Below are 24,339 nucleotides of genomic sequence, written 5' to 3'. Positions count from 1 at the left end.
GCGCCGAAGGTGCTCTAAATGTAGCGCGCGTGCCCACTTCTCAGTGCGCAACCCTACAGATAAGCGCTGTCACCACAGTGTCACAAGCACAGCATACTCGAGCTACTGGTCCCCTCATAACAGGCGGCCAGTGCCCGAAGCACATTCAACCCATAACCGCACGAGCCGCTGCATGGCAGGCCATCCCCGGCATATCAAATTGGGTTTTGAATATAATAAAACGAGGTTACTCGCTCCAGTTCGCTCGCAGACCGCCGCGCTTTCGCGCCGTGGTCGAAACGAAAGTGAAAAGCGAAATGACACACGTCCTTCGCGCCGAACTGATAAACCTTCTTGCAAAAGGGGCGATAGAAACTGTCCCCCCTGCGCAGCGCGAGTCAGGCTTTTACAGCCGCTACTTCCTCGTACCAAAAAAGGATGGCGGTCTCAGACCCATCCTAGATCTCAGACGTTTGAACAAAGCGCTTATGACGCGATCGTTCAAAATGTTAACCACCAAACAAATACTCGCGCAAATTCGCCCGAGGGATTGGTTTTTCTCAGTGGATCTGAAAGACGCTTACTTTCACATTCAAATAGCACCCCATCACAGGCCATTCTTGAGATTCGCCTTCGAGGGGCAGACTTATCAGTACATGGTTCTTCCATTCGGCCTCTCCGTAGCGCCCCGTACGTTTACACGGTGCATGGATGCCGCTCTCGCACCCCTGAGAATGCGGGGAGTGCGAGTATTGAACTACCTCGACGACTGGCTAGTTTTAGCCCATTCCGAGGAACTACTGACGACACACAGATCCTGGATCCTCAGCCATTTAGAATGCCTGGGTCTCACGATCAACACTGTCAAGAGCGCTCTGTCTCCCAGCCAGAGGATTTCCTTTTTGGGGATAGACATAGACTCTGTGACATGTACACCGCGTCTGATGTCACAGCGCGCTCTCACTATTCAGCATTTAGCCGTGTCGTTCAAAGCCGGGTCTCTTTACCCGCTCAAACGATTTCAGGAAATGCTAGGTCTGATGGCATCAGCCTCTGCGGTTCTCAAACTGGGCCTGCTGCGCATGCGCCCACTACAGCGCTGGCTGAGAGACCGTGTTCCAGCGCGCGCCTGGATTTCCGGCCGCGCGCGCATCAGGGTGACCCACGGCTGCATCACAGCTCTGGCCCCTTGGAAAATAGCCAACTGGTATCAGTTAGGCGTAAGCACGGGCGCTGTCTCGAAATGGAAAGTAGTCTCGACAGATGCATCCAACCTCGGTTGGGGCGCCCTGTACGAGGGCAGGTCTGCCTCCGGCCTCTGGTCGAGCCCGGAGCGACTGTTACACATAAACTGTCTGGAGATGATAGCGGTCGAACTATCCCTGAAAGCTTTCCTCCCATTTTTAAAGGGCCACCACGTTCTGGTCAGATCAGACAGCATGTCAGTGGTGGCCTACATAAATCGCCAGGGTGGTGTCAGGTCAGAAACCTTGCACACCCTGACCGAGCGTCTTCTGACATGGGCACATTACAATCTGCGCTCGCTAAAGGCAGCGCATGTACCTGGCATCCTGAACCGGGGCCCGGACATGCTTTCCAGGGCGAATGTTCCCCCTGGGGAGTGGTCTCTTCACCCACAGACGGTTCAGTTGATGTGGAGCATCTTCGGCAGGGCAGAGGTCGACCTCTTCGCCTCAGAAGACAACGCTCATTGCCCAATATATTTTTCAAAGAGCAGGGACGCGCTGGCCCTCGATTGGCCCAGACGCCCGCTTTATGCCTTCCCACCGGTCGCGATGCTACCGCAGGTCATCGATCGGGTCAGGAAGAGCAGATGTGCTATGCTGCTAGTAGCCCCACTCTGGACGACCCAACCTTGGTTCTCCGAGCTGATGCAGCTGTCCAGTACAGCCCCATGGCCAATACCGCTGCGGAAAGATCTCCTCACGCAGCTGAAGGGCGCGCTCTGGCATCCCCACCCCGAACTTTGGGCCCTTCATGTATGGCCCCTCAACGGGTACCCGGGAACCTCCCTGAGGGAGTGTTAAAGACCATTACGGAAGCCAGAGCGCCCTCAACCAGGCGCCTATACGCGCAGAAATAGTCAGTGTTCTCCACCTGGTGCGGGACACGGAACCTAGACCCTCACTTATGTGACGTGACGGAGATACTCTCCTTCCTACAGGAGCGTTTAGATGCGGGCAGATCCCCGTCTACGCTCAAAGTGTATGTGGCAGCCATTGCAGCTTCTCATGCTCCGGTGGCCGGCCTATCACTGGGAAAAGACGAACTGGTCATTTGTTTCCTTAAGGGAGCTCGTCGGATGAACCCTCCCCGACCCCCTTCAATCCCTTCCTGGGACCTGTCTACGGTCCTAGAGGCCTTAAAGGGCCCCCCTTTTGAACCGCTTGAGTCTGTCGATATGAAGCTTCTTTCGTTCAAAACCGCTTTTCTACTGGCTCTGGCCTCAGTCAAGCGAGTGGGGGATTTACATGCGCTATCTGTAAGCGCTGACTGTCTCGAGTTTGGGCCTAATGACTCCAGAGTCATTCTCAGACCAAGACACGGCTATGTCCCCAAGGTGCTCTCAACACCGTTCAGAGCGCAGGTCATCTCGCTGTCAGCCCTTTCCTCGCAAAGCGACGAAAGCAACGCGAGCTTCATCTGCCCCGTCAGGGCTCTTAAAACCTATATTGCGCGCTCCGCCTTATTCAGGAGGTCGGACCAGCTCTTCATATGCTTTGGTGGGCGCACCCGAGGTCTCGCCACCACGAAGCAAAGCCTATCGCGATGGATAGTAGACACTATCTCGCTGGCTTACAAATCTAAGGGCCTTCACTGCCCGTTCGGCATCAGAGCCCATTCCACCCGAGGTATGGCCTCGTCATGGGCGTGGTCCTGCGGGATACCACTGGATGATATCTGTGCGGCGGCAGGCTGGGCCTCTCCGTCCACATTTATTAGATTCTATAATCTGCAAGTCCCTGCCCTGCAGGCCAGGGTACTTTCTATATAGACGTGCTAAGCCTTATCACGTCCCCCTTTTTTCGTTCCCTATATAAAGCTCACTAAGGTTGGCTGTTGGGACTGGGATTTCTCCTGCTATAAAGCCCCGAGCTCTCGCCTCGGGCTGTGACAGGTCGAAGTTCCCGAGCACGCACGGCGTTTTACATTGTGTTCCCATAGCGTAAGCTAGCTTACGCAGTACGAGAGTACTCTCGAAAGGGAACGTACTCGGTTACTAACGTAACCTCGGTTCCCTGAGATGAGGGAACGAGTACTGCGTAACCTGCCGTGCTATGTGCTCGGACCGGGTGATCGCTTCAGTCGATTTAAAACCTGATCCCTATGGTGAAGCGGTGGCTTATATAGTTCCAGCCACGCCTATTTTGGCGCGCTTTGACGTCCAATGGGCGCGAAGCGCCCCCATTGGTTCGTTACTCTCCGCCTCCTCACCATAGGTTGCTGCAGTTGCCGCAGCACAGCCAATAAGCGCGCGAGCCGCTTCGCTTGGGTCTGCTGTGCTGCAGCACTGCGTTTTACATTATTTAAAAATTAAGGATAATTTTTGGCTTCATATTCTCGAGAAAAGGGGACCTTTTCCCATAGCGTAAGCTAGCTTACGCAGTACTCGTTCCCTCATCTCAGGGAACCGAGGTTACGTTAGTAACCGAGTACGTTATTTAAAACAGTAAGTTGAAATTGCTGGGTTCAACAAAACAGTAGGTCTGTCTTAAATGGTTTATTGTTAAAAATGAATTCCCTTATCGAGAAAATGAAATAGAATTGGAAAATGTATTTTTTACTGCCAAAACCCAACTTCAGCAGAGGGGTAGAGTTTGAGAAACCTGGTCATTTCTGGTATGCTGGTTATGCTGGTAGCATAAATGACACAATTCCGCTTTAAATTTGGTCACTCAAAGAAAAAGTGCAAACTGACTTTCACCTGTGTTCTGCAGGTTCTGTCAGTAATAACTCATAGGCTGGAAGGCTTTGAGGTGTAAACTGAGTGCTCTCTGGGGCATCTGTGTATCTGATTCCTTCCCTGTGGTAATGTTGTTTTATGTCTCTGGGAGTTTGCACAGAGATGGCCACGTGTGCTGCTGGCTGCAGTCGTTTTACACTGAGACAAAGGAGAAGAATACAGCCTGAAAAACTCTCACTCTTTTAGCAGGAAGACATTAATTTATAGTCCCAGTGTGAGAGCATCTTTGAGCTGGACAAACCAATCATTTCAAGTATCATTTAAAAGGATAGTTCACCCCAGAATTTCTCATCTCTCTCATTTACTCATGTCTTTTAAATTCCTGTATGATTTTCTTTTTTCTGTATTTCTTTTTCCCATAGAGTGAGAGTGAACAGTGACAATAGTTGTCAAATTACCTTCATGTGTAATCTCCCTATCCATTTTCAGTGCCCTTTTTTGTTCCACAAAAGAAAGTCATGCAGGTTTTGAAAACAACATGAAGATGAAATAATGACTGATTTGTTTTATTTCTGGGTGAACTATCCTTTCAGAACAAAAATGTTTGTCTATTTCCATATCAGCAGCATCTATATTTTGATATTTTTACACCGACTCTTCTTGTAATCCTAAGAAAAGCAGAAATGTAATGTGCTACAGTCAGCTATCAGATTCAGGCATGCATTAAGAACAGCTCAGGCCTCCCGAGAATGCTGTTTAAATGTTTTAAAATGGTTTTGTGCAACTAAAGGCATTATTTTTTGATTGAAACATATTAATGAGATGGTGCTTACGATTGTGTGCCCGGGAGGCCTGTGTTGTTATAGTGAGGAAACTGATGTTGAATTCAGGTTATTTCACGCTTGGACTCCACGTGATAATTAGACATGATACAGTACAAATCTAGTTTGTGTGCACCCGGCTGAATAAAACAACAGCAAAATAGCCAAAACCATGCTACTGTTCCAATTTATCCGGCTCTGTGCACACCTAATTTATATGTTAATGGCTCCATCTTAAATGATAGCTTTGAATGCGCAGAATCCCAAATCTTTGTGAAATTGCACCACATACTTGGCATTCCCGTTCAGGTGCTGATGATAAGCTGACTCTATATTTAAACTGGACTATTTAAATATGCAAACACGCAGTCTGCATGTTAATTTGCCCTTCCATTTACAATGTGGGTGCCCTGATTTTTTTCAGCTGCCTGGATATTTGCATGGTGAAAATTCTGTCTGGCTTCTATGTTCAAATCCCGACTGACATTACTGTGTCATCTCATAAACTCAAGGGGTTTTCGCAGTGATGCCACAGAACAACAATTTTGGGTCTCCCAAAGAACTTTTCAGTGATCATTTTATAAAATAACATTTAAAAAAAAAATGTCTTAGTGCAAAGAACATTTTAACAATCTAACATACCTTTTTTTCTTTAATGATTGGTCATGCAATCTACAGTACCTCTAAAAACACTTGTGATAGCTGCCAGACAGAGAAACCCCCCTCTGTCGGGTTCTTCATACTGATACCAAGGCGACTGGGGGTCATATTTCATGCTTTCTCAGTTGAAAACGATGTGGCCCTTGCAGACAAAGCCTGCAGTTTTATGGTGGATCTTAAGGAAATGAGGGCCACAAATCTCCTTTGCCTGGTTGTAACATATAGGGGGAATGTGCTAATGTGGAGAATGATGGATACCAGAGAAGAGAGAGTTCTGGCAGGACAGAACAATGGCTTGTCAAGGTTAAGATAAATTTCTAACTTTGAACTGTTTTGTGGTAACTAGTTTGGTGAGCAAATCAAGGAGGAGAACTTCACCTGAAGGACTGAAGAACTGCTGTGTTGAGTCATTGCATGTGTTTGAGACAGATGATGATAAAAGAAGAGAATGTTACTGATTCATGCATGCTAGATGCATGCTAGAGGTTCCATCTGTGCTCTTTATTTTTTCCAGCTCGCCACATCTCTGATTTACGACAAACATTGATGTATGCTCAACAGGCACATTGTTAAGTGAACATGTTTTGTCAAGGTCCTTCGCTGCAGTGAAATCTTTCTGAGTGATGTACGCTCTTGTGCTACTGGGAACCATTAAATCTGACAGAATGAATTTCAAAAGCGTCAGATCTCGAGGTGACACCACGTCTGACGTATCCATTAACTGTAGAAACTCCTAATTGCTTTACTGTTTACTCACTCTTGGCCAAAGGTGTCAAAACTGACAACAAGCATCCTGTGATGAAGCTTATATCCTGGGTTTAACTAGCAGAGTGGTAAGCATGAAATGCTAATTTCAGATCTAATTTTAGATTAAATGTTTACTATACATGTGAGATCATTTTAATGGACCATTATAATAATAAATATTACCACTGTGGTTAAACAATTCATAGCATTATAAACAATCTAACAAAACAATATTACACACAATAAAAATACATTATACATTAATAACATTATTTAACACATTGGCTATCTTGAACTCACAATTAATAATTTTCACAGCATTTCTTAATCTAAGTAATGTTTATTTAGAAAGATACTTTTTTCATTGTTAATTCATGTACATTCATAATGCATTAACTAATTTTGGATTTTATATTTTTTATAATATTTTTTTATTTTACATTAACAAGTAGTCAGTTAATTATAATTAAAATATGTAACAATATATTAGACTATATGTACGTACAATATATGTAACATGTCATCAAGTTAATTTTGTTTTAGCTTATATAAAAAAAGAGAAATTAGTATATTTTATATTTTAATAGTTAATAGTTAATTTATATTAATTAATATAAAATATATTAGAATCACTAATATCTATCTATCTATACACACACAGTCATAGTCTCTCAATATCAGCTCATAAAAGCTGCATGCATAATATATATATATATATATATATATATATATATATATATATATATATATATATAAAGAGCAAAACTGCAGAAAGCAGCCGTTTCGGAATCATAGGGGATAATTAACTTGAATAAACAGAAGTTCAAATGATAATGAACATAGCATGAAAAAAAATACATTTATTTCTAATTCAAGAAGATTCATCTTGATGCACCACTGTTTAAAATACAAGATTAGAATGTAACGGTGCAAGACATGTGAATACACAGTACTCAGAGCAGTGACTGACCATTAATCATTCTTTTCAATCAAGCTGTCAGTTTATGACTTAACAAATGCCTGACCATACACACAACTGGTTTTAGCAGTTACTCAACATCTTTTGATGGCCAGGCTGCTGTGATCCTAGCAGACTGGTTTAACCTGGCTATGGCCTGTCCAGACAGGCACAGATTGGGTGTCTCATCCATCTGCAGTCATTCACCCTAAGGGTTTAGCCCTGATTGTTTGATGTGGCCTCTGCATTGTGCTGATAACCCATCTCTACCTGAACGCCTTGAAAAGAACCTTGACTTTTACAGCTCCGGCTCGCTCATGCTAATCCTATTTGTATCGCTCAGTGCAGACTTCGCATCCTGGTAGCTACACAAAAAACACTTTGGTTTTCAATGAGTGTAACTCAATTAGTTGTCTGACTGTGAGAGGGTTTTGCAAGAGGATACTCGGATGATGCTGGCACTGGACATTCAGTTAGCTACAGAGCTGTGTGGTGTGGAGGTCTCTAATGCAGACTACAGAGCAAATTAAGTGGAATAATGTGTAGTGTGTTGCTAGCCAGTTTAATAATGAGAAGAGAGGAGAGAGAGAACTACAAAGAGAGGACAAGTCTCCCTTTCAAGGTAATGGAGAATGGACTGTATTGAGCTTTTATGTCCTTGAAAGATTCCACATCTAGTGGAAGGTTAAGTGGGATCAAACCAATTCCACAAATGTATTCTGATGACTTCAATATTTAGAATTATATATAAAATCTCACTGTAGTACCGGTTGAAGACTCTTTCTCTCTTTTTCTCTTTATGTGCACCCAAACAAACACAAATAACTCAACATTTTAGGCCTGTCTGAATGTGTTAGACACATAACAGCAGGTGTATTGCACTATAGAAGAGGATCTCTCCCATTTGGTTCAGTGGCCACACTGTTGGTCTAGCTGTTCCTCTGCTGAGTACAGGAAGTGGGTCCAGGACTATTTTGATCAAGAAGTGTCCTCCCAGCCCCCAAGAAGAAAACCTCAGCTCATTTCCCCCCGCAGTAGCCTTTGATGTGTGTTTGTTTAATGACTTTATTGGGTCCCAGTCATCTGTGATGGGAGGAGTTTCAGGAGAGTCAGAGTTTGGATTCTCCTTGCTGCTAGTTGTATCCTGTCATAAGTTGTGGTGGAAGCTGTCAGACTATCTGAGTGAGTACAGTGCTACTGACTGGGTTTTGGCTTGTGAACTGTTTTTACAACATTTTAAAGTTTGATTTAAGAGAGTTCCCTGCTAGTAATTTTATGCTCTACATACATGAGTTAATGAATTAGCTGCAGTTAAAACATTTGTGGAATGTTCTCGACTAACATTTTTATGTGCTTTTGTCTTCCATCTTTTGCAGTGTATAATCCATTTATATAGTATATATTTAGTATATAGGATTTTATTTATATATTTTTTTGTATATAGGATAATTGGTTGTAAGGTGTTATATTGAGGTTGATTTTGCACTGAATAGGATTGCATAGAATTTCGTCATACTTCTTGTATAATGAAAAATAAAGATTCTGATTCTGATGACACTTTAATCTGTTTCTCTGCCTTTGAAATTACCATTATTTTCTGATGTCATGAACGTTATCAAAAACATCAACCAATAATGTTGTTTTTCAAAAATTTATCTTTCCATTTTTAAATGCATTGTGCATACATTTGTGTTATGAAAACATTATTTCCAAAATTGTATTCAAAATATTATTTTCTAATGTTATTATTTATAATATATATACAGTACAGACCAAAAGTTTGGACACACCTTCTCATTCAAAGAGTTTTCTTTATTTTCATGACTATGAAAATTGTAGAGTCACACTGAAGGCATCAAGGGCTATTTGACCAAGGAGGAGAGTGATGGGGTGCTGCGCCAGATGACCTGGCCTCCACAGTCACCGGACCTGAACCCAATCGAGATGGTTTAGGGGTGAGCTGGACCGCAGACAGAAGGCAAAAGGGCCAACAAGTGCTAAGCATCTCTCGGGGAACTCCTTCAAGACTGTTGGAAGACCATTTCTGGTGACTACCTCTTGAAGCTCATCAAGAGAATGCCAAGAGTGTGCAAAGCAGTAATCAAAGCAAAAGGTGGCTACTTTGAAGAACCTAGAATATGACATATTTTCAGTTGTTTCACACTTTTTTGTTATGTATATAATTCCATATATAATTCCACATGTGTTAATTCATAGTTTTGATGCCTTCAGTGTGAATCTACAATTTTCATAGTCATGAAAAAAAAGAAAACTCTTTGAATGAGAAGGTGTGTCCAAACTTTTGATCTGTACTGTATATACATATATATATATATATAGAGAGAGAGAGAGAGAGAGAGAGAGAGAGAGAGAGAGTGAGAGAGAGAGATAGAGCAAAAACAGCAGAAAGTGAATGAACATGAAAAACAGCCGTTTCGGAATCATAGGGGATAATTAACTTGAATGAAGAAAAGTTCAAATGAAAATGAACACAGCATGAATAAAAATACATTTATTTCTAATCTTATTTCTAATTTATTTCTTATTTCTAGTTTCTCTGCATCTGGAGAGCATCAGCGCTGCGGATCATTTAATAAAGCTAACAGCTATAAAACCAGCATTAATAACTTTTTAAAATAAGTTAAGCTCAAAACTCACTTTCAGTCAGCAGCGAGTATTTGAAATAACTTGATCTGATGTGGATTATAATAACCATACAAGGCAGAAATATTTATAAGTGATACAAAAGACTATGCACACTAGGCACTGCATTACCATAGTAAATGTGGTAAATGCGACCACTTAAAAAAATCAGATGTCAGCTTCTTATTCTCTGTCACAATCGTGTATTCATTTAGTAACAGATTTTATCTGTCATAATTCTAGTCTAGAGAGTTTAGCTACGCGTTAGGGGTGGGCAATATAGCATCAAAATTATATCACGATATTTCAGGAATATTTGCGATAGCGGTATTTATGACGATATAGGAAAAAATACATCGAACAACATTTTATTGGTGATTGCAGCTGGCGGGCAGCAGCATTTGCAAACAAAATGAAGGCCATTTTCAATCCTTTTCCAATGAGCTACTCTCATCGATGACATACTACCTAATTTGAAGTGTAAACCTGTTGTCATAAGGTGGCAGCAGCAGCTGTGGGTTCGACTTAAAGCAGACCGATCAGTGTACAGGGCGGTAGCTGGAGTTTGCGGGGCTCCGATGCATGGTTTACCGGTTGACCCTATATGAAATTGTGTAAATAGCACAAATAAACAAATATACAAATTAAAAAATGTTTAAGTTTTTTTTAAGTTTGTAGGTGTCCAGGGACAGAAACTGAATAATCAAATGTAAATAGCATTGCATAGTATTTACTGTATGATTTAAACATAGATTAATTCTTGTTAAAACTACAAAGTAAAGAGTGGTTTTCTCCCATTTCATTTGTTTCATTAATTTCTTCTTAATTGGCAAGGCTTAAAACATGTACAATTGATAAGCTTATATGCTCTAGAACCCCACTCGTGATAGTTTGTTGTCATACACCGATCAGTCTGCGCAGCACTGCTTCAATTAGAACACACCTACTGGGTTGCGTTTTGTTGCTGTGCTATGATATGGCACACCCCCACTCTGCGTAGCCTAGTTTTGTGATTGCGCTAGTTACCATGACTTATTTCTTATTAGTTTTCTGATAACTACTCTTTGTTGGTAAAATGATGGGGTTGCGTGACATTGTTTCTGAGAGGCGTGTAAAGTAGGGTGGCCAATTGTGCAATTTTCGCAGGACACATCCTGGCCAGGATTTTTATATTGCCTAAAATATCCAGGTTTTGGCTTTGGTTTCCTGGTTTCATACTTAATGATGGTAATGATCGTTTGACCAGTAACATGCAAACACTGTACGTAATCGACCAATCGTGTTGCATGACATGAGAAGGTGGGATCTACAGAGAACGGTCAAATCGATGCAAATACGTGTACATTTTATTGTTGGACTGGAAGAAGCACTGAGCAGACTGATCGATGTACGACGTCATGGTACTTTATACAACAATTGGTCTGAGCAGCGCAAACAAAGCCAAAACCTGGATATTTTTGGCAATATAAAAATCCTGGCCAGGACGTGTCCTGCGAAAATGGCATGATTGGCCACCCTAGTGTAAAGGGTGGGTTATAGTAAAGCACAGTGGAGTTTCTGGCCCGACGGTGGAAATGCAGTCCTATTTTGGCCTCGGTGCTACAGGTCCGAGGCTATTAGCCCTGCCCGGCCCATTTTAAGCACTGGCTCTCACTGGCCCGACAGTGTAAAAAGCGGCTATGAAGAGAATGAGCACACAAAAGCATGACTTAGAATGTTAACCAGATTAGCATGCTAAGTTAACTTATTGCTAACATATTTTATGGTTAACCTGATAGCTAAAGAGCAACATTAGAAAGAATGGCAACCAAAAGATGTTAATAAATTTAGTATGCTTAGCTAACTACCATAAGTCAACAAACACATCCATGGTCAAATTTGGAGAGGTATTTCTCGGGAATGTTAGCGAATTTCACAAATCTGTTCAGTCATTTCTGTGCGGCTTGATCCAAAGATCATCTGATCAGATTTTTGACAAAATTGGACAAATGAGATATCATCAGAATTTACATAAACCACAGAATAAAAAGATACACAAATAACAAAATTTTGACAATGTTTTCAAATGTTTTAAGCATTTTAGCAAAAATCGTTAAATCTCTGGAACAGTGGTGTTGTGTTCAAATTTCTCAGGCACTTCCCTGTAAATATGTCAAATGGTTCAAAAGATATTGCAATTTATGACAATTTCCAAATAGGCCATTTGTCTGATCCTGGCAAAATTGACATCCAGAAATTCGGCATGACCCAATGAATCCATAGAATATTATGATTTTCTGACTAACTGTTCAAAAATTATTAGCTAATATAGCCATTTTTCGTATCTAATGAACCATAGGTGGCGTTGTTGCCAAATTAGGCATGTACACTCAGAACATGGTTGATTAAGTGTCCCAAGTTTTATTTCGATTAATCAAATTTTGGTCAACTTTGTTTGATTACTTCTACAGTTGCAATCAAAATTATTCAACCCCCTTGACCTGCAAGACATATTGCTGTGGAGAACAACATTTTATGAAATCAATTCAACAAAGTCATCAGTAAAGTATTAGAGAAAGTTTGTAAATACACTTTTGAGTGATTCTGAGAATGGAACATTGATGAATCATGATAAAATTAAAATTGGCTCTAAACATTCATGTTCAAAATTATTCAACCCCCTTTGTGCAGAATCTTTTATTCTTTAAAATCACCAATAAACACTGTCTGTAAGTAATTAGAAGCTTCTGTCACCTCTCTACTACAGTCTTGGCCCATTCCTCGTGTAACCCCTCTCTCCCGGGTCCACTCCGCTGCTCCTTGCACTCGCTCCGAGCGGGGCTCCGACATGGGAGGCGGACGCACTAACAAGGAGGCTAAATGGCTACAGCCACTAGCGTCTGTCGCTAGTGCGTCTCTTGAGATCAGGGAGTGAGGTTTACCTGCACAGCACTACTCGCTGGCCTCCGTTACACTCACCTCCCTAAACCACACTCCCATCCGGGTCACGGCACCAATATAACCCCTCTCCACCGCTCCTCGCACTCACGAAGAGCGGGGCTCGAACCCGGGTCTCCGGCATGGGAGGCGGACGCACTAACAAGGAGGCTAAATGGCTACAGCCACTAGCGTCTGTCGCTAGTGCGTCTCTTGAGATCGGGGAGTGAGGTTTAACCTGCACAGCACTACTCGCTGGCCTCCGTTACACTCGCCTGAAAAAGCTTCCAGATCACTGATAATCTTTGGTTTTCACATTGCCACTGCTTTCTTCAAATTCAACCAGATATTTGCAATGAGAATTAAGCCTGGAGACTGAACAGGTCACTCAAGAACATTCTATGACTGATCCCTGAACCAAGCAGTAGTAGATTTGGATGTGTACTTTGGGATGACTGTCCTGCAGGAAAGTAAACCGATCATCAGCTTCAGTCTTTGCACCAAAGGCATCACAATTTTTGTCAAAATGGCCTGATACTTCAAAGAATCCATGATGTCCTTCATACAGTCATGATTTCCACTTCCTTCTACAGTAAAGAAACCCCATAACAGGACTGATCCACCTCCAAGTTTGAAGATGGAGATGGTGTTCTTCTGCTTATGAGCTTTGCCTGTTTTGCAGCAGACATACCGCTGATCCATGGGCCCAAAAAGTTCCAGTTTGGTCACATCACTCCATAAAACATTCCTCCAGAGCTCCACAGGTCTACACACATGAATTTTATCAAGTTCAAGTTGGCCTTTTGTTCTTCTTGATCAAGAATGGTATTCATCAAGATGTCTCAACATGAAGGCCATACTTGTCTAGTGTTCTTCTTACACACTGCATTGAAATGGTTTTCCTCCTTTCATCGGGTCATCTTGCAAGTCTTTGGCTGTACATTGCAGGTTTTTCTCAGTTGCTCTGGTTAAACATTTTATGATATTGTGCTTTTTCTTCAACACCCTCAAAGGTTTTCTGGTTCAACACATTTTAAGCTAAGGAATAAGGCTGAGAGCTGTGTCTCTAGGAACTTTCAATGTCTTGGAAATTTTCATATAGCCTTAGCCTTTCTAAAGTAATACAATATTTATTCTCTTTAGCTTTTGTGAGATCTCTGTTGACATTTTTGCTACTCAACTTCACCACATGCATGGGCTTACTGTATGTGTAACAGCTCATGCTAATTTTGTTTTTAATAGTTTCTAAAGGCTTAATTGTGTTTTGAGACTGTTTTATTCCCCACCATGCAAATAATAAGTGATTTAAAAACAGCAATGTTGAATAGGGGTTGAATAATTATGTCATAGCAGTATTATTAAAAAATCAAAAATATTACGTTATATATTGACTGTATCACTTTTAATATGCCAGTCAACTGTTATAGATGCAATATTTATTTTATCCTGGATCTTCAGAAAAGCTTGTATTTGTAAAGTACTGCGGTCTCTGAGGGGTTGAGTAATTTTGATTGCAACTGTAAATGAGAAAAATCACCATTTCAAGTATGACATTATCATATGCATTCCAATGACACAAAAGCAGTTTTACCTGAGTGGAAATCAAAGCATTAATCACGCTTTCAGCGTGTTATAATGCCTGTTAATACATCTCTTATGGTCTGTGAGATCCCCAAATGGATCAAAGCCTGGGGTTGCCTCCGGTGTTATTGTCATGACTGCATTATGTTGTTCCAGCCGATCAGTCTTTACATTTGTGTCTATTCATATTGCAGATGCTTTTATCCAAAGCGACTTACAATTGAGGAAAACAACAAGTGATTCATCATTACGAGGCAGATAAACACAGGAAGTGCTTATAATACAAAGTTTCAGACATCGTTCAGATTAGTTCAAACTAGACAGGGAAGGATTAAGGAAAGAGATGCAAAGTTTTTTTTATATTAAGGTGTAGTCAAGTGTTGACAAAATAGATGAGTTTTCAACTATTGATTGAAAGTTGTCAGGCATTCAGCATTCCAGATAGGGTTCGGAAGATCATTCCATTAGCCGGGAACAGTGAACGAAAATGTACCACAAGGCATTGCTCACTTGTAAATGATGTAAATTCATAAGAGTGAGTGGAAGTAGGAGAGTGATGAGCCTGTGGCTGTTCTATACACAAGCAATAAAGTCTTGAACTTGATGCGAGTCGCAACCAGTAGCCAGTGAAGGGTGATAAAGAGACCTGCGCCCTTTTGGGTTTGTTGAAGACTGGTCGTGCTGCTGCAATCTGAATTATGTGTGGAGGCTTTGCGCATGATTGAAGTCCAGCCAGGAGAGGATTGCAGTAGTCTAGCCTAGAACTGACAAGGGCCTGAACAGCAGCATGTTGTTGTGCAATGCAAACCTGCATGATTGAGCGGTCTTGTGAATGTGGTCATGAATGTGGTCTTGAAAGTCAGCTGATCATCAAAGATTACACCAAGGTAATTGTTTATAAACCTAGCTGGATGGTGAAATCATGCTATAGAGTTAGAGTGACAGGGAAGACAAGAAGCGAGAAAGATGAAAGCAAAGACTGATACATACTCCGGTCCGACAGTTCTATTAATTTGTGCCACTTTCTCACTGCTGCCTTGAGTTTGGATCGATGTTCACGAATAACATCGGATAGCCAGGGGTTAGAAGGAGTAGCACATGCTGGCATGGAGGAGAGAGGACATATATAGTCTAGTAGTAGTAAGATCTAGGTTAAATGTAATAAAGAAATTAGATTTGTAGGGGTTTTACCAAAATTATGTTTGCAATACAATTGCGTGTGTAAATTAAGTCAAGCTGGTTGTCTGATTTGTGAGTGCTTGTGGTGGTAAGCCGTTTGAAATCAAATGAAGCTTGGAGTAAGTGGAAGCCTGCAGCATAAGGCTTCTCCAAATACTTCTGAAAGCCCCCCCCCCCCCTACATAATTAAAGCTGTGACAGTTGAGTGCATGAAGTGTCCAATATTCCACACTTTTTTTCGGTTATTAAGTGCATTTTTTCTTTTTGAAATTTTCAACTACTCTGTTTATACTACAAAATGTCATAGAATAGTGCATAAGTAAACGCTTTGGGACACATCTAATGACATGTACTGCTCTGTATTTCTCAGCTGGAGGGGAGTGTGAAGGATCGACAGTAACCGTGGATCGGGCACAGGCAGGCGGAGGCCCCCCATGGAGAAGGAGCAGGGCAGCGTGGCCTCCAGTGCCAGTGTCACCACCCCTAGCACCACCTCAGCCTCCACCGGCAGCAACACTACAACAAACTGCTCCAGCAGACAGCAGGCTGTGCCTCAGATATCAGTCTACGGAGGAATCACAGACAGACAGGCCATTCAGGTAGAGAAATAAATATCCACAGTCGGTCAATCGCAATTCCTTCACTGTGCCACATAGATTTGCATTATCCTCTGGCGCCATCTACAGGCCATATGCAGCAAGTACTTCTAAAATGAATCGGCATGAGGGTCTTTTTTTCATTATTAATGTGGTGAGCTTTTCTTAGTCACGTGTATTTAGTGTTGTTCATTTAGTAACACAGTATTTTAAAATAAATATACGTTTTATTGCCATATAATAGATCTTTAACAATCCTGAATGATAGTCCAGAAGTTCTCTGTGAATCAGAATGAGTCAACAGTTGACCACCAGTGATTGGCTGCACAAAACAGGATCTCTGATGTCAGCTGAATTTGAATAGTGGTATACTTAACACTGAGCACATGGTCAGTAAGGATCCAGCTGGATTTATTCAAGAGAGCTCAACTTGTGGTTCTTCACAGGGTAAAATTGGTTTTCTTTTGGCTGTATGTACATTGTTAAACATGTTGATATTATATAAGAAACTGTGATACATGTAATCCTGTTTCTTAATAAGAATGTGAACTTCTTGATTATTTTCTTTTGTAGGTTTGTTTTATGGATATCTATCCCTAATCTGATATAAGGACATTCAGTTCCTTCTCAATTTTAGCGCTTATTTCCTCAGCACGAGGTCTGTCAAATTAAACTCCTCCCTTTGGCTAAACAGCAGAAATAAATTTGTTATATATTATTTAATATTAATAGTTTTACTGTAAAAAAGTAATATAATTATTACATTATTAAATAAGGTTAATGCATTAGCTAATGTGAACTAACAGTGAGCAATATATGTTTACAGCATTTCTTAATCTTTGTTTATCTTAGTTAATAGAAAAACTATTGTTCATGGTAGTTCACGGTGCATTAACTAATGTTAAAAGATAAAACCTGATTTTAGATGTGTTTTATTAAGTGTTAAAATATAAAAAAGCTAAGATTTAGAAATGCGGTAGAAGTATTTGTTAGTTTTGTTTATCAGATGCTTTTATCAAAATGATTAGCGAATGCAAATAATTTAACCAGGAGTGATAGCTTTTAAAAGCAGTGGTTCTATTGATTTTTCATTTTCATAATACAAGTATATTCTCAGATATCCAGTGGTTGACAGTCCATTGATTGCTCTGAAGGACAATGTGTACAGATCGTGTTAGGTGGGACACTATAGCTATGAAGGGAATGTAGTCATGCTGTCATGCTGGTGTGATGGATGGCAGTGACCCCATATGCCAAATCAGTGCACCCAGCAACCCTCTGTGTTTACAAAGGAACCACTCTGGTCTTCTTTCTGCATGGAATGTGATGTGCTGGTTACAGATTATACAACACAAAATGTTTTTCTTTACACCTCTGTGGTGTGAAATACACCATGAATAATATATGCCCTAAAGGACTTAGTAGACTAGGAGCAGAATAATATTCACATGTTTGTTTAATAATCCTATCCCATCTCATCTTACTCAGGTCATCCAGCAGGCCTTGAACAGGCAGCCCAGCATAGCGGCAGCTCAGTATCTACAGCAGATGTATGCAGCTCAACAACAACACCTCATGCTACAGACAGCAGCACTTCAGCAACAGCACCTGAGTCTGGCCACTGTGCAGCAGGTGGGCACACACCTCATACACATATACCGTAGAATGCAAAAGCCATTGAAAATGATTTGCTTTAGGCTGCACTTGTGCTGTATACTAAATGTTACTTACTATAACATTTCTTCTTCAAAAAATTTTTTAGATTTAAATTAGAATCAACATATCCATCTGTTAAATGCTTACTCAAGCTTACAGGAAATGTTTTGCATGCTGGTACTTTATATTTATTCAAAATTATTATCCGATCTAACAAAATAATTCTTGATCTAATATTTGATCAGCTCAGACAGGATTTTTCTTGTTTGTGTCTTCTTAAAGTGTTTCATTCGAAAAGATGAAAGAAATAGTTTGTTCAGTGATCACTCAACATGCTAATGAAACGTGCATGGACAAGCATGCTCTTAATCAGGTAGTGCTTCACTGTATGTGAAGATAGTGAGGTAATGGTTAAAATAAAATATTGTGTGATGATAAAAGCAGATGAGGTCTAATGAAAATCACTCAATTGTGCAGTCAGTAACTCATGTACAGGGTCATTCATCTCTTTTGACAAGTATTGATGTGGGATTCTTTGCAATGCCCAGAGGCATGTTTTGCAACATTTAACAAAAATCCGCTCTGGCAGAGCCACATCCTGTGGACATTTGAGAAAACCAAGGGGAACAAGCATTTCTTAACAGCTAAGGAACGATTTGATTTATATTTTTGGCCAGCATGTCAAGTTTGTATTGTTTTTTCAGTGGATATTGCTGTGAATTAAATTAACAGGCAGAAATAAAGTGCTAAAGTCAGTTAAGCCATTGCTAAGCAAGTAATTGACATCTAAAATAATTTTTATATTTTTAACAAGCTTTTAAAATTTTCAGAATATAATACACATTCCATTAAATGAGACACAAACCAATTATTACAAAAAAAAAAACATCTTAGAATTCTTCAAATACTTTGCCAGTATTGAGGTTTGTGATGTTATTTTCACACCAAAATGATGTTACTTCCTGGGTGTATTAAGAAAATAGTTAAAGCAATATTGCTCAAGGATAAAAACACTGTACTATACTTCAAAGAAAGCATGTTTTGTTTAAAACATTTTGATTCAAGAAATGGGAAAAAAAGAAACATATTTAATATTTCTTAATAAATTGCCAGTTATTCGTGTTAGTTAGTTAGTTAGTTAGTTAGTTAGTTAGTTAGTTAGTTAGTTACGGTAGTTAGAAGTGCACATGGTAAAAATGGCAATAGCTATTCACTCAAACCAAAACTAGCTAAACGATTTAAAACTCACACCTATATTCAATACATTTTCTTTTTAAGAAATGTATTTTTAGAGATTAAAAATATTTTGGTTCACAAAATGGAAATCACTTTTGGGGAGTAAAGTAGGGCTGAGTGTATGGTGTGGTTGTAGTGTTGAGTGGCAGGCTGTTCACATGAGGGATCTGTTTCCTGCTTCTCTCTCTTTCTTCCCTTCTCTCTTGCTCGGTGCTGTTGTTATTGAATAATGAGTGCTGGGTTTGACTTGTGACCTGTCTCTGTGTCTTTCCTTCTTTTACCATCTCTCTCTCTTTCTCTGGCATTCATTCATTCCCCATAGGCTAGTATAGTGGCGGGAAGACAAAGCTGTAGTCAGAATGGCACTACATCCCAGCAGACCGTGGCCTCCCAAACCACAGTAAGTATTATTAAACCTGACATTCACATCTCACTCAGCAAGTATCTAGTGCTACAGAAATAATGTTAGTGGGTATTACTTGCAGGCAACCATCTTTTTTTTTTACAAGGCACGTCCCTTAGTTTTTGGCTGATTGAGATAACTGTAATGTTTTGGTCAAGATTATGATGAATTATTTTGACTACATAGATTTCAGAAAGTAAAACGCATATGTTGTTAAGATTTTTCCTTGTTGAAACAGATCAACCTTGCCACATCCCCAACGGCAGCTCATTTGATCAGTCGAGCCCAGAGCGGGAGCTCCGTTCCAGTCTGCATTGCCCAACAGGCCGTGCTGCTGGGAAACTCCTCCACACCCACACTCACCGCCAGCCAAGCACACATGTATTTACGAGCTCAGATGGTAAATCCTCTTCCACACACACAACATAACCACATGTGCTAAATAAAGAGCCATACCATAGACTTCTATTGTTTTGTACATAATGCTTATTTTAATGAGCACAGACTAAACATAACTCTTTTTATTTTATTAAACGTAATTACTTTACTTTACTTGTCCTGGAGGATAATGTTGCTAACAAACCAGTGAAAAGAATATTGTAATAGGATGTTAAGGGAACATTGCAAATATCTATAGTACTAATTTAAACAATATTTCTAAAAAAAAATAAAATAAATGTTTTGTTGATTAGAGAAATAGAAAAAAATACACTCGTAATATATTAATAAACTTCAGATTTTCATGTTAGTTAGTTAATTAATTGTGTGTGTACCTACTTAATCATATTTTGGGACTCAAATTTGTACACAAAAGTGAGCTAAACCTGACAAAATCTCCTAAAAACTCCCTTTGGTGACATCCTCATTTATAAAACTGATATAAAAATAAAGCCCTATGGAATGTCCCCATTTAGAAAGCTAAGTAAACGTGTGTGGACAGGCGTGTGTGTGTGTGTGTGTGTGTGTGTTTTGTATTCATAATTAGTTAGTTAGTTAGAAGGGGATATGGTAAAAATGGCAACATCTGCTACATCAGCAAAAGTAGTTATATGATTTAGAATTCACCTCTACATTCAAGTAATTGTGATATTGTGAAATCATCTTTAAAAAACCACAGCTAATATATATATAAAATTATAAAATAATGAAGTATTTTTCAAACAACAATGTCCCTAAATGTGCCCAGAAGAAGGTTTTGCCATATTTCTCCAACTTATGGTGGCAAAATATAGTCAAGTAAACCCAGGCACACTGTGTGGAATTGTGGAGTGGTCCCATTTTAAATCCTATATATAAATGGATCATTTTGGTTCCCTAATGGCAGTACTCACTGTAGTGTGGGTTATAGAAAATTGCCTAGTCAAATGCACTGCTACTAGACAGTCTTCTTCAAGATTTCCTCATGAATAAATAGTAATTTCCTTGAAAATTGAAAAATAATTGGTATTTACAGTGGTCTGCTTTTACTTCTCCTGTATTGTGTGTGTGTGTGTGTGTGTGTGTGTGTGTGTGTGTGTGTGTGTGTGTGTGTGTGTGTGTGTGTTTTGTATTCATACTTGCCATCTTGCAACATCTTTTTCATTTGGCCTTGGAGAGTAAACGTGGCACAGCTGCAGCTCTTTCAAAAAACCTAATAAGGATACTGACCAAAATGTTTTCACTGGCACATCAACTCTTTTTTTATTTTTTTTTATACAGTTTTGGCTAGGAACTGATTAACAGTTAATGAGCTGTCTCAGATCAGCCAGTCCTTTCAGCACTGTAACAGCTGAAATGGGTCAAGTGCTCTCTCTGATGTCAAATCTGATAGCCTAGTATTTGTTATGTGACTCATACATTGGGAGAAAGCAGCCATTTTTGGTGTGATTTCCAGGCACAGCAAACCAATCTTGTACAAGTAGCAAGGAGTCTAGGCCGAGCTGTTCCTTTGTCCCCCCAGCTTATTTTCACCCCAACTGCCTCAGTCACTGCAGTTCAGCCGGAGACCTCTGCATTGTCAATCAACCCACCACCCACCAATGGACAGGTAACACTGACATACACTAGCCTGACTTAAATCTATACCAACATATGCAGGTTTTTTTATTTTTATTTTTTTTCCCGGATGCCCCACCAAAGTCACTTCTGTCTTTCTCTGCATAGATGCAAAACTTGGCTCTTCGTGGCCAGCAGGGGGCGCTGACTTCCTCCCACTCTCAGTCTCAGTTACAGAGCCTGAGTGTGAAACAGTCCCCCGGGGTATCAGCGCATCTCTCTGTGACTGGCCAACCATTGGCCCGACTGAAGGGTCCTGGAGTGGAGCTAAACTCTCAGGGAGCTGCTGCAAATGGTAGTCCCTCAGATACTGTGGAAAAAAATGAAAAAACCAGTAACCTCACAACAAGGGAACTTACAGTGTGTCCCAATCTGACCTCGGTGGCGGGCCATCCTCTCAACACAGGTGAGCCATCAACACCCGGTTGCTGTCTTAAAGTGGTCATATGGCGTTGCCAAAAAGAAGATTATTTTGTGTATTGGGTGTAATGCAATGTGTTTACGCAGTTTAAGGTTAAAAAAAACATAATTTTCCACATAATGTTCATTAATGTTTCTCCTCTATGCCCTGCCTTTCTCATCGTTCTGAAAAGCATGGTGTACACTGATTGGCCAGGTATCCAGTGTGTTGTGATAGGCTGAATGCCTCAAGCGTGTGGAGGAAATGTTAAGCCCCTTACCACAGCGGTTCCCAATTCCAGTCCTCGCACCCCCCTGCTCTGCATATTTTGCACATCTCTCTTAGTTAACACACCTGATTCCTATAACCAGATCGTTAGAAGAGAGCTGCGTTCTGATTGATATGATCCCTGCACTGTGTTCATTGCTCCCTACATCTTTTAAAGATTACTTTACTTCCTAACATTCATTCATGGATTTGCGCTGTGCTGCTGCCTGCAGCGTCTTCACACACAGATGAGTGTGACAACATATACCTATGTAAATAAATACAATTTAAATTCACATCTCACACTCTTTAATGCCCTTTGAATGGAACATATACACTAGTTTCGTAGGGCACTTACGGTCGAAAAGGACAAACGTCTATGCGATAAGAGTATTTGGATTGGGAAACGCTGCCTGACCAAACTGTGATGCCGTGTCCCAGCATGACAAGACAAAAACAATATAAACCATTATAGACAAGGCATTTACTGCATCCAGTGGGGACATAATTACTGATTATAATGACTTATACTGTCTTTTTACGGGTTGCGTTGCGTATCCTGCTGCGTAAACATGAAACCATGTCTGGATTTGTGATAGAGAAATTACAAACAACAAGCGCTGCTCTACACTGCTCAAAACTCACGTTTGAATCATCAGTGGCATATTCTTTAAATATGTAAACGTACTTAGAGCAAGAAAAAAAGTTATGCCTTCTTTCTTTGCCTGAACATTTGTGCGGTGTTGTGCAAATCTTTCCACATCGTGATGTGGATATGTGGGAGCGTGCTAGAACGAGCATGAATGAGCTTTTAGGTAGGCGTGGTTTACTCTTTTATAAAGAATATCTCTTTGGATTTGAGACTTTACTCTTTGCTACAGATCTTCTTTATGCACCAAGAGCTTATAACACTCCAAAGAGAAAGGAAAAATTTAAATCGCATCATATGACCCCTTTAACATTCATGCAGCAGAGGCGGATCTAGTGAGAGCATAGTGTCTCAATTTTCTTCCTAATGGAGGAGTGAAAGCAACAAGGAACACTCAAGTGTGAGGGACATCTGGCCTTGAGCATTAAACGGGGTGTCGGGTTGCCGTGCCAGCGGACTTGAGGAGCACACTGGGCGGCAGTGTTTCTTTATAACACACCTGCTATGTGTGTATTTGTGGCTGGTGGGATTCTCTATTTTATATGCACGGCTTCTCTGAAAGGATATCCCTTATCAGAGACAGATGCATAGCCTTTTTGGTGAGCAACACAATTTTCCCCAAAGTGAGATGCTCATAAAGTGACCCCTGAATTACTGACATTCCGTTAGTGATATAAATCAACAATATATTCAGTATAAATAATTAGTGAGTCATTATACCCGTGGATGCACAGCATATTGGTGTCATATCAGTTATCATCTGATATTAGAGATTTTTTTTAAATTATTTTTTTTAATTTACAGATAGATGACAATTGCTTGCTGTCATCTAACAGTTACTTAAAGTTAATCTTCTAAAACACTGATAATTTATATCAGGTTATATCAGTAATATCAAAATATCAGTATAATGAAGGGTCGAATGAAAGTGAGATGAGGCAGATCCACATGCAAGCAAGGTTTACTGATTAAATAAAGAAACAAACTTAATCAGGAACAGAGTAAATCAGGAACACAGAACAGAAACAACGACCAGGGAACTAAGACATGAGCATCTATGGGAAAGCAACAACAACTGACATTGAACAAGGCAAACACAGGGGTATAAATACATAGGTTAACAAGGCTTACAAGGCAGTGGAGCTAATGAATTGTCACAACAATTTTTTTATGTTTTGATTATAATTTATGTAGATTAAATAGTATAATATTTTATTAATGTCATATTAATATAATGTTTTTAACCATAAACTCTTAGAAGCTGACCCAAACTCATCCTGATTTTCATTGCATAGAAAACCAAATTTTTCCACTGGTCTTCAGAAGAAATGGGAATATAAAGGGCTTTGTACACTCTAAGAAAAGTAGAAAAAAAATACAGCTCAAAGTACCGTTTTATTTTTTTTTTTTATTTATCCTTTATTTAACCAGGTAAAACTCATTGAGATTAAAATCTCTTTTACAAGAGAGACCTGGCCAAGATGCAGCGTAAAAAACAAACAAAAAACAAACATAAGGAACAGTTTCCAACATATAAAAAGACCACACCAAATACACATACATATATATATATATATATATATATATATATATATATATATATATATATATATATATATATATCACAAGACCCAGTGCTGAATAAGGCTTAATATAACTTTATGAACAATTACACTGACCAGTGTTCAC

At 40.1% G+C, this 24,339-nt stretch overlaps 1 protein-coding gene across 1 annotated transcript in view; it reads left to right on the top strand.

The window, feature by feature from the left end:
- LOC132128833 (polyhomeotic-like protein 2) overlaps positions 1-24,339 on the top strand; it is a 56,998-nt gene that overhangs the window by 7,788 nt on the left and 24,871 nt on the right. The window contains exons 2-7 of the mRNA XM_059540197.1: positions 15,780-16,008; positions 17,494-17,637; positions 19,220-19,297; positions 19,539-19,700; positions 21,174-21,326; positions 21,443-21,740. Of these exons, the coding sequence (XP_059396180.1) occupies positions 15,844-16,008; positions 17,494-17,637; positions 19,220-19,297; positions 19,539-19,700; positions 21,174-21,326; positions 21,443-21,740 (1,000 nt within the window). The 5' untranslated portion in view covers positions 15,780-15,843. The remainder of the gene's footprint in view (positions 1-15,779; positions 16,009-17,493; positions 17,638-19,219; positions 19,298-19,538; positions 19,701-21,173; positions 21,327-21,442; positions 21,741-24,339) is intronic.

This window comes from Carassius carassius, chromosome 46 (genome assembly GCF_963082965.1).
Source record: "Carassius carassius chromosome 46, fCarCar2.1, whole genome shotgun sequence".
In the NCBI taxonomy this organism is placed as follows: Eukaryota; Metazoa; Chordata; class Actinopteri; order Cypriniformes; family Cyprinidae; genus Carassius; species Carassius carassius.
The sequence above is the reverse complement of the archived record's forward strand: the minus strand, read 5'-3'. Positions and strand labels throughout refer to the sequence as shown.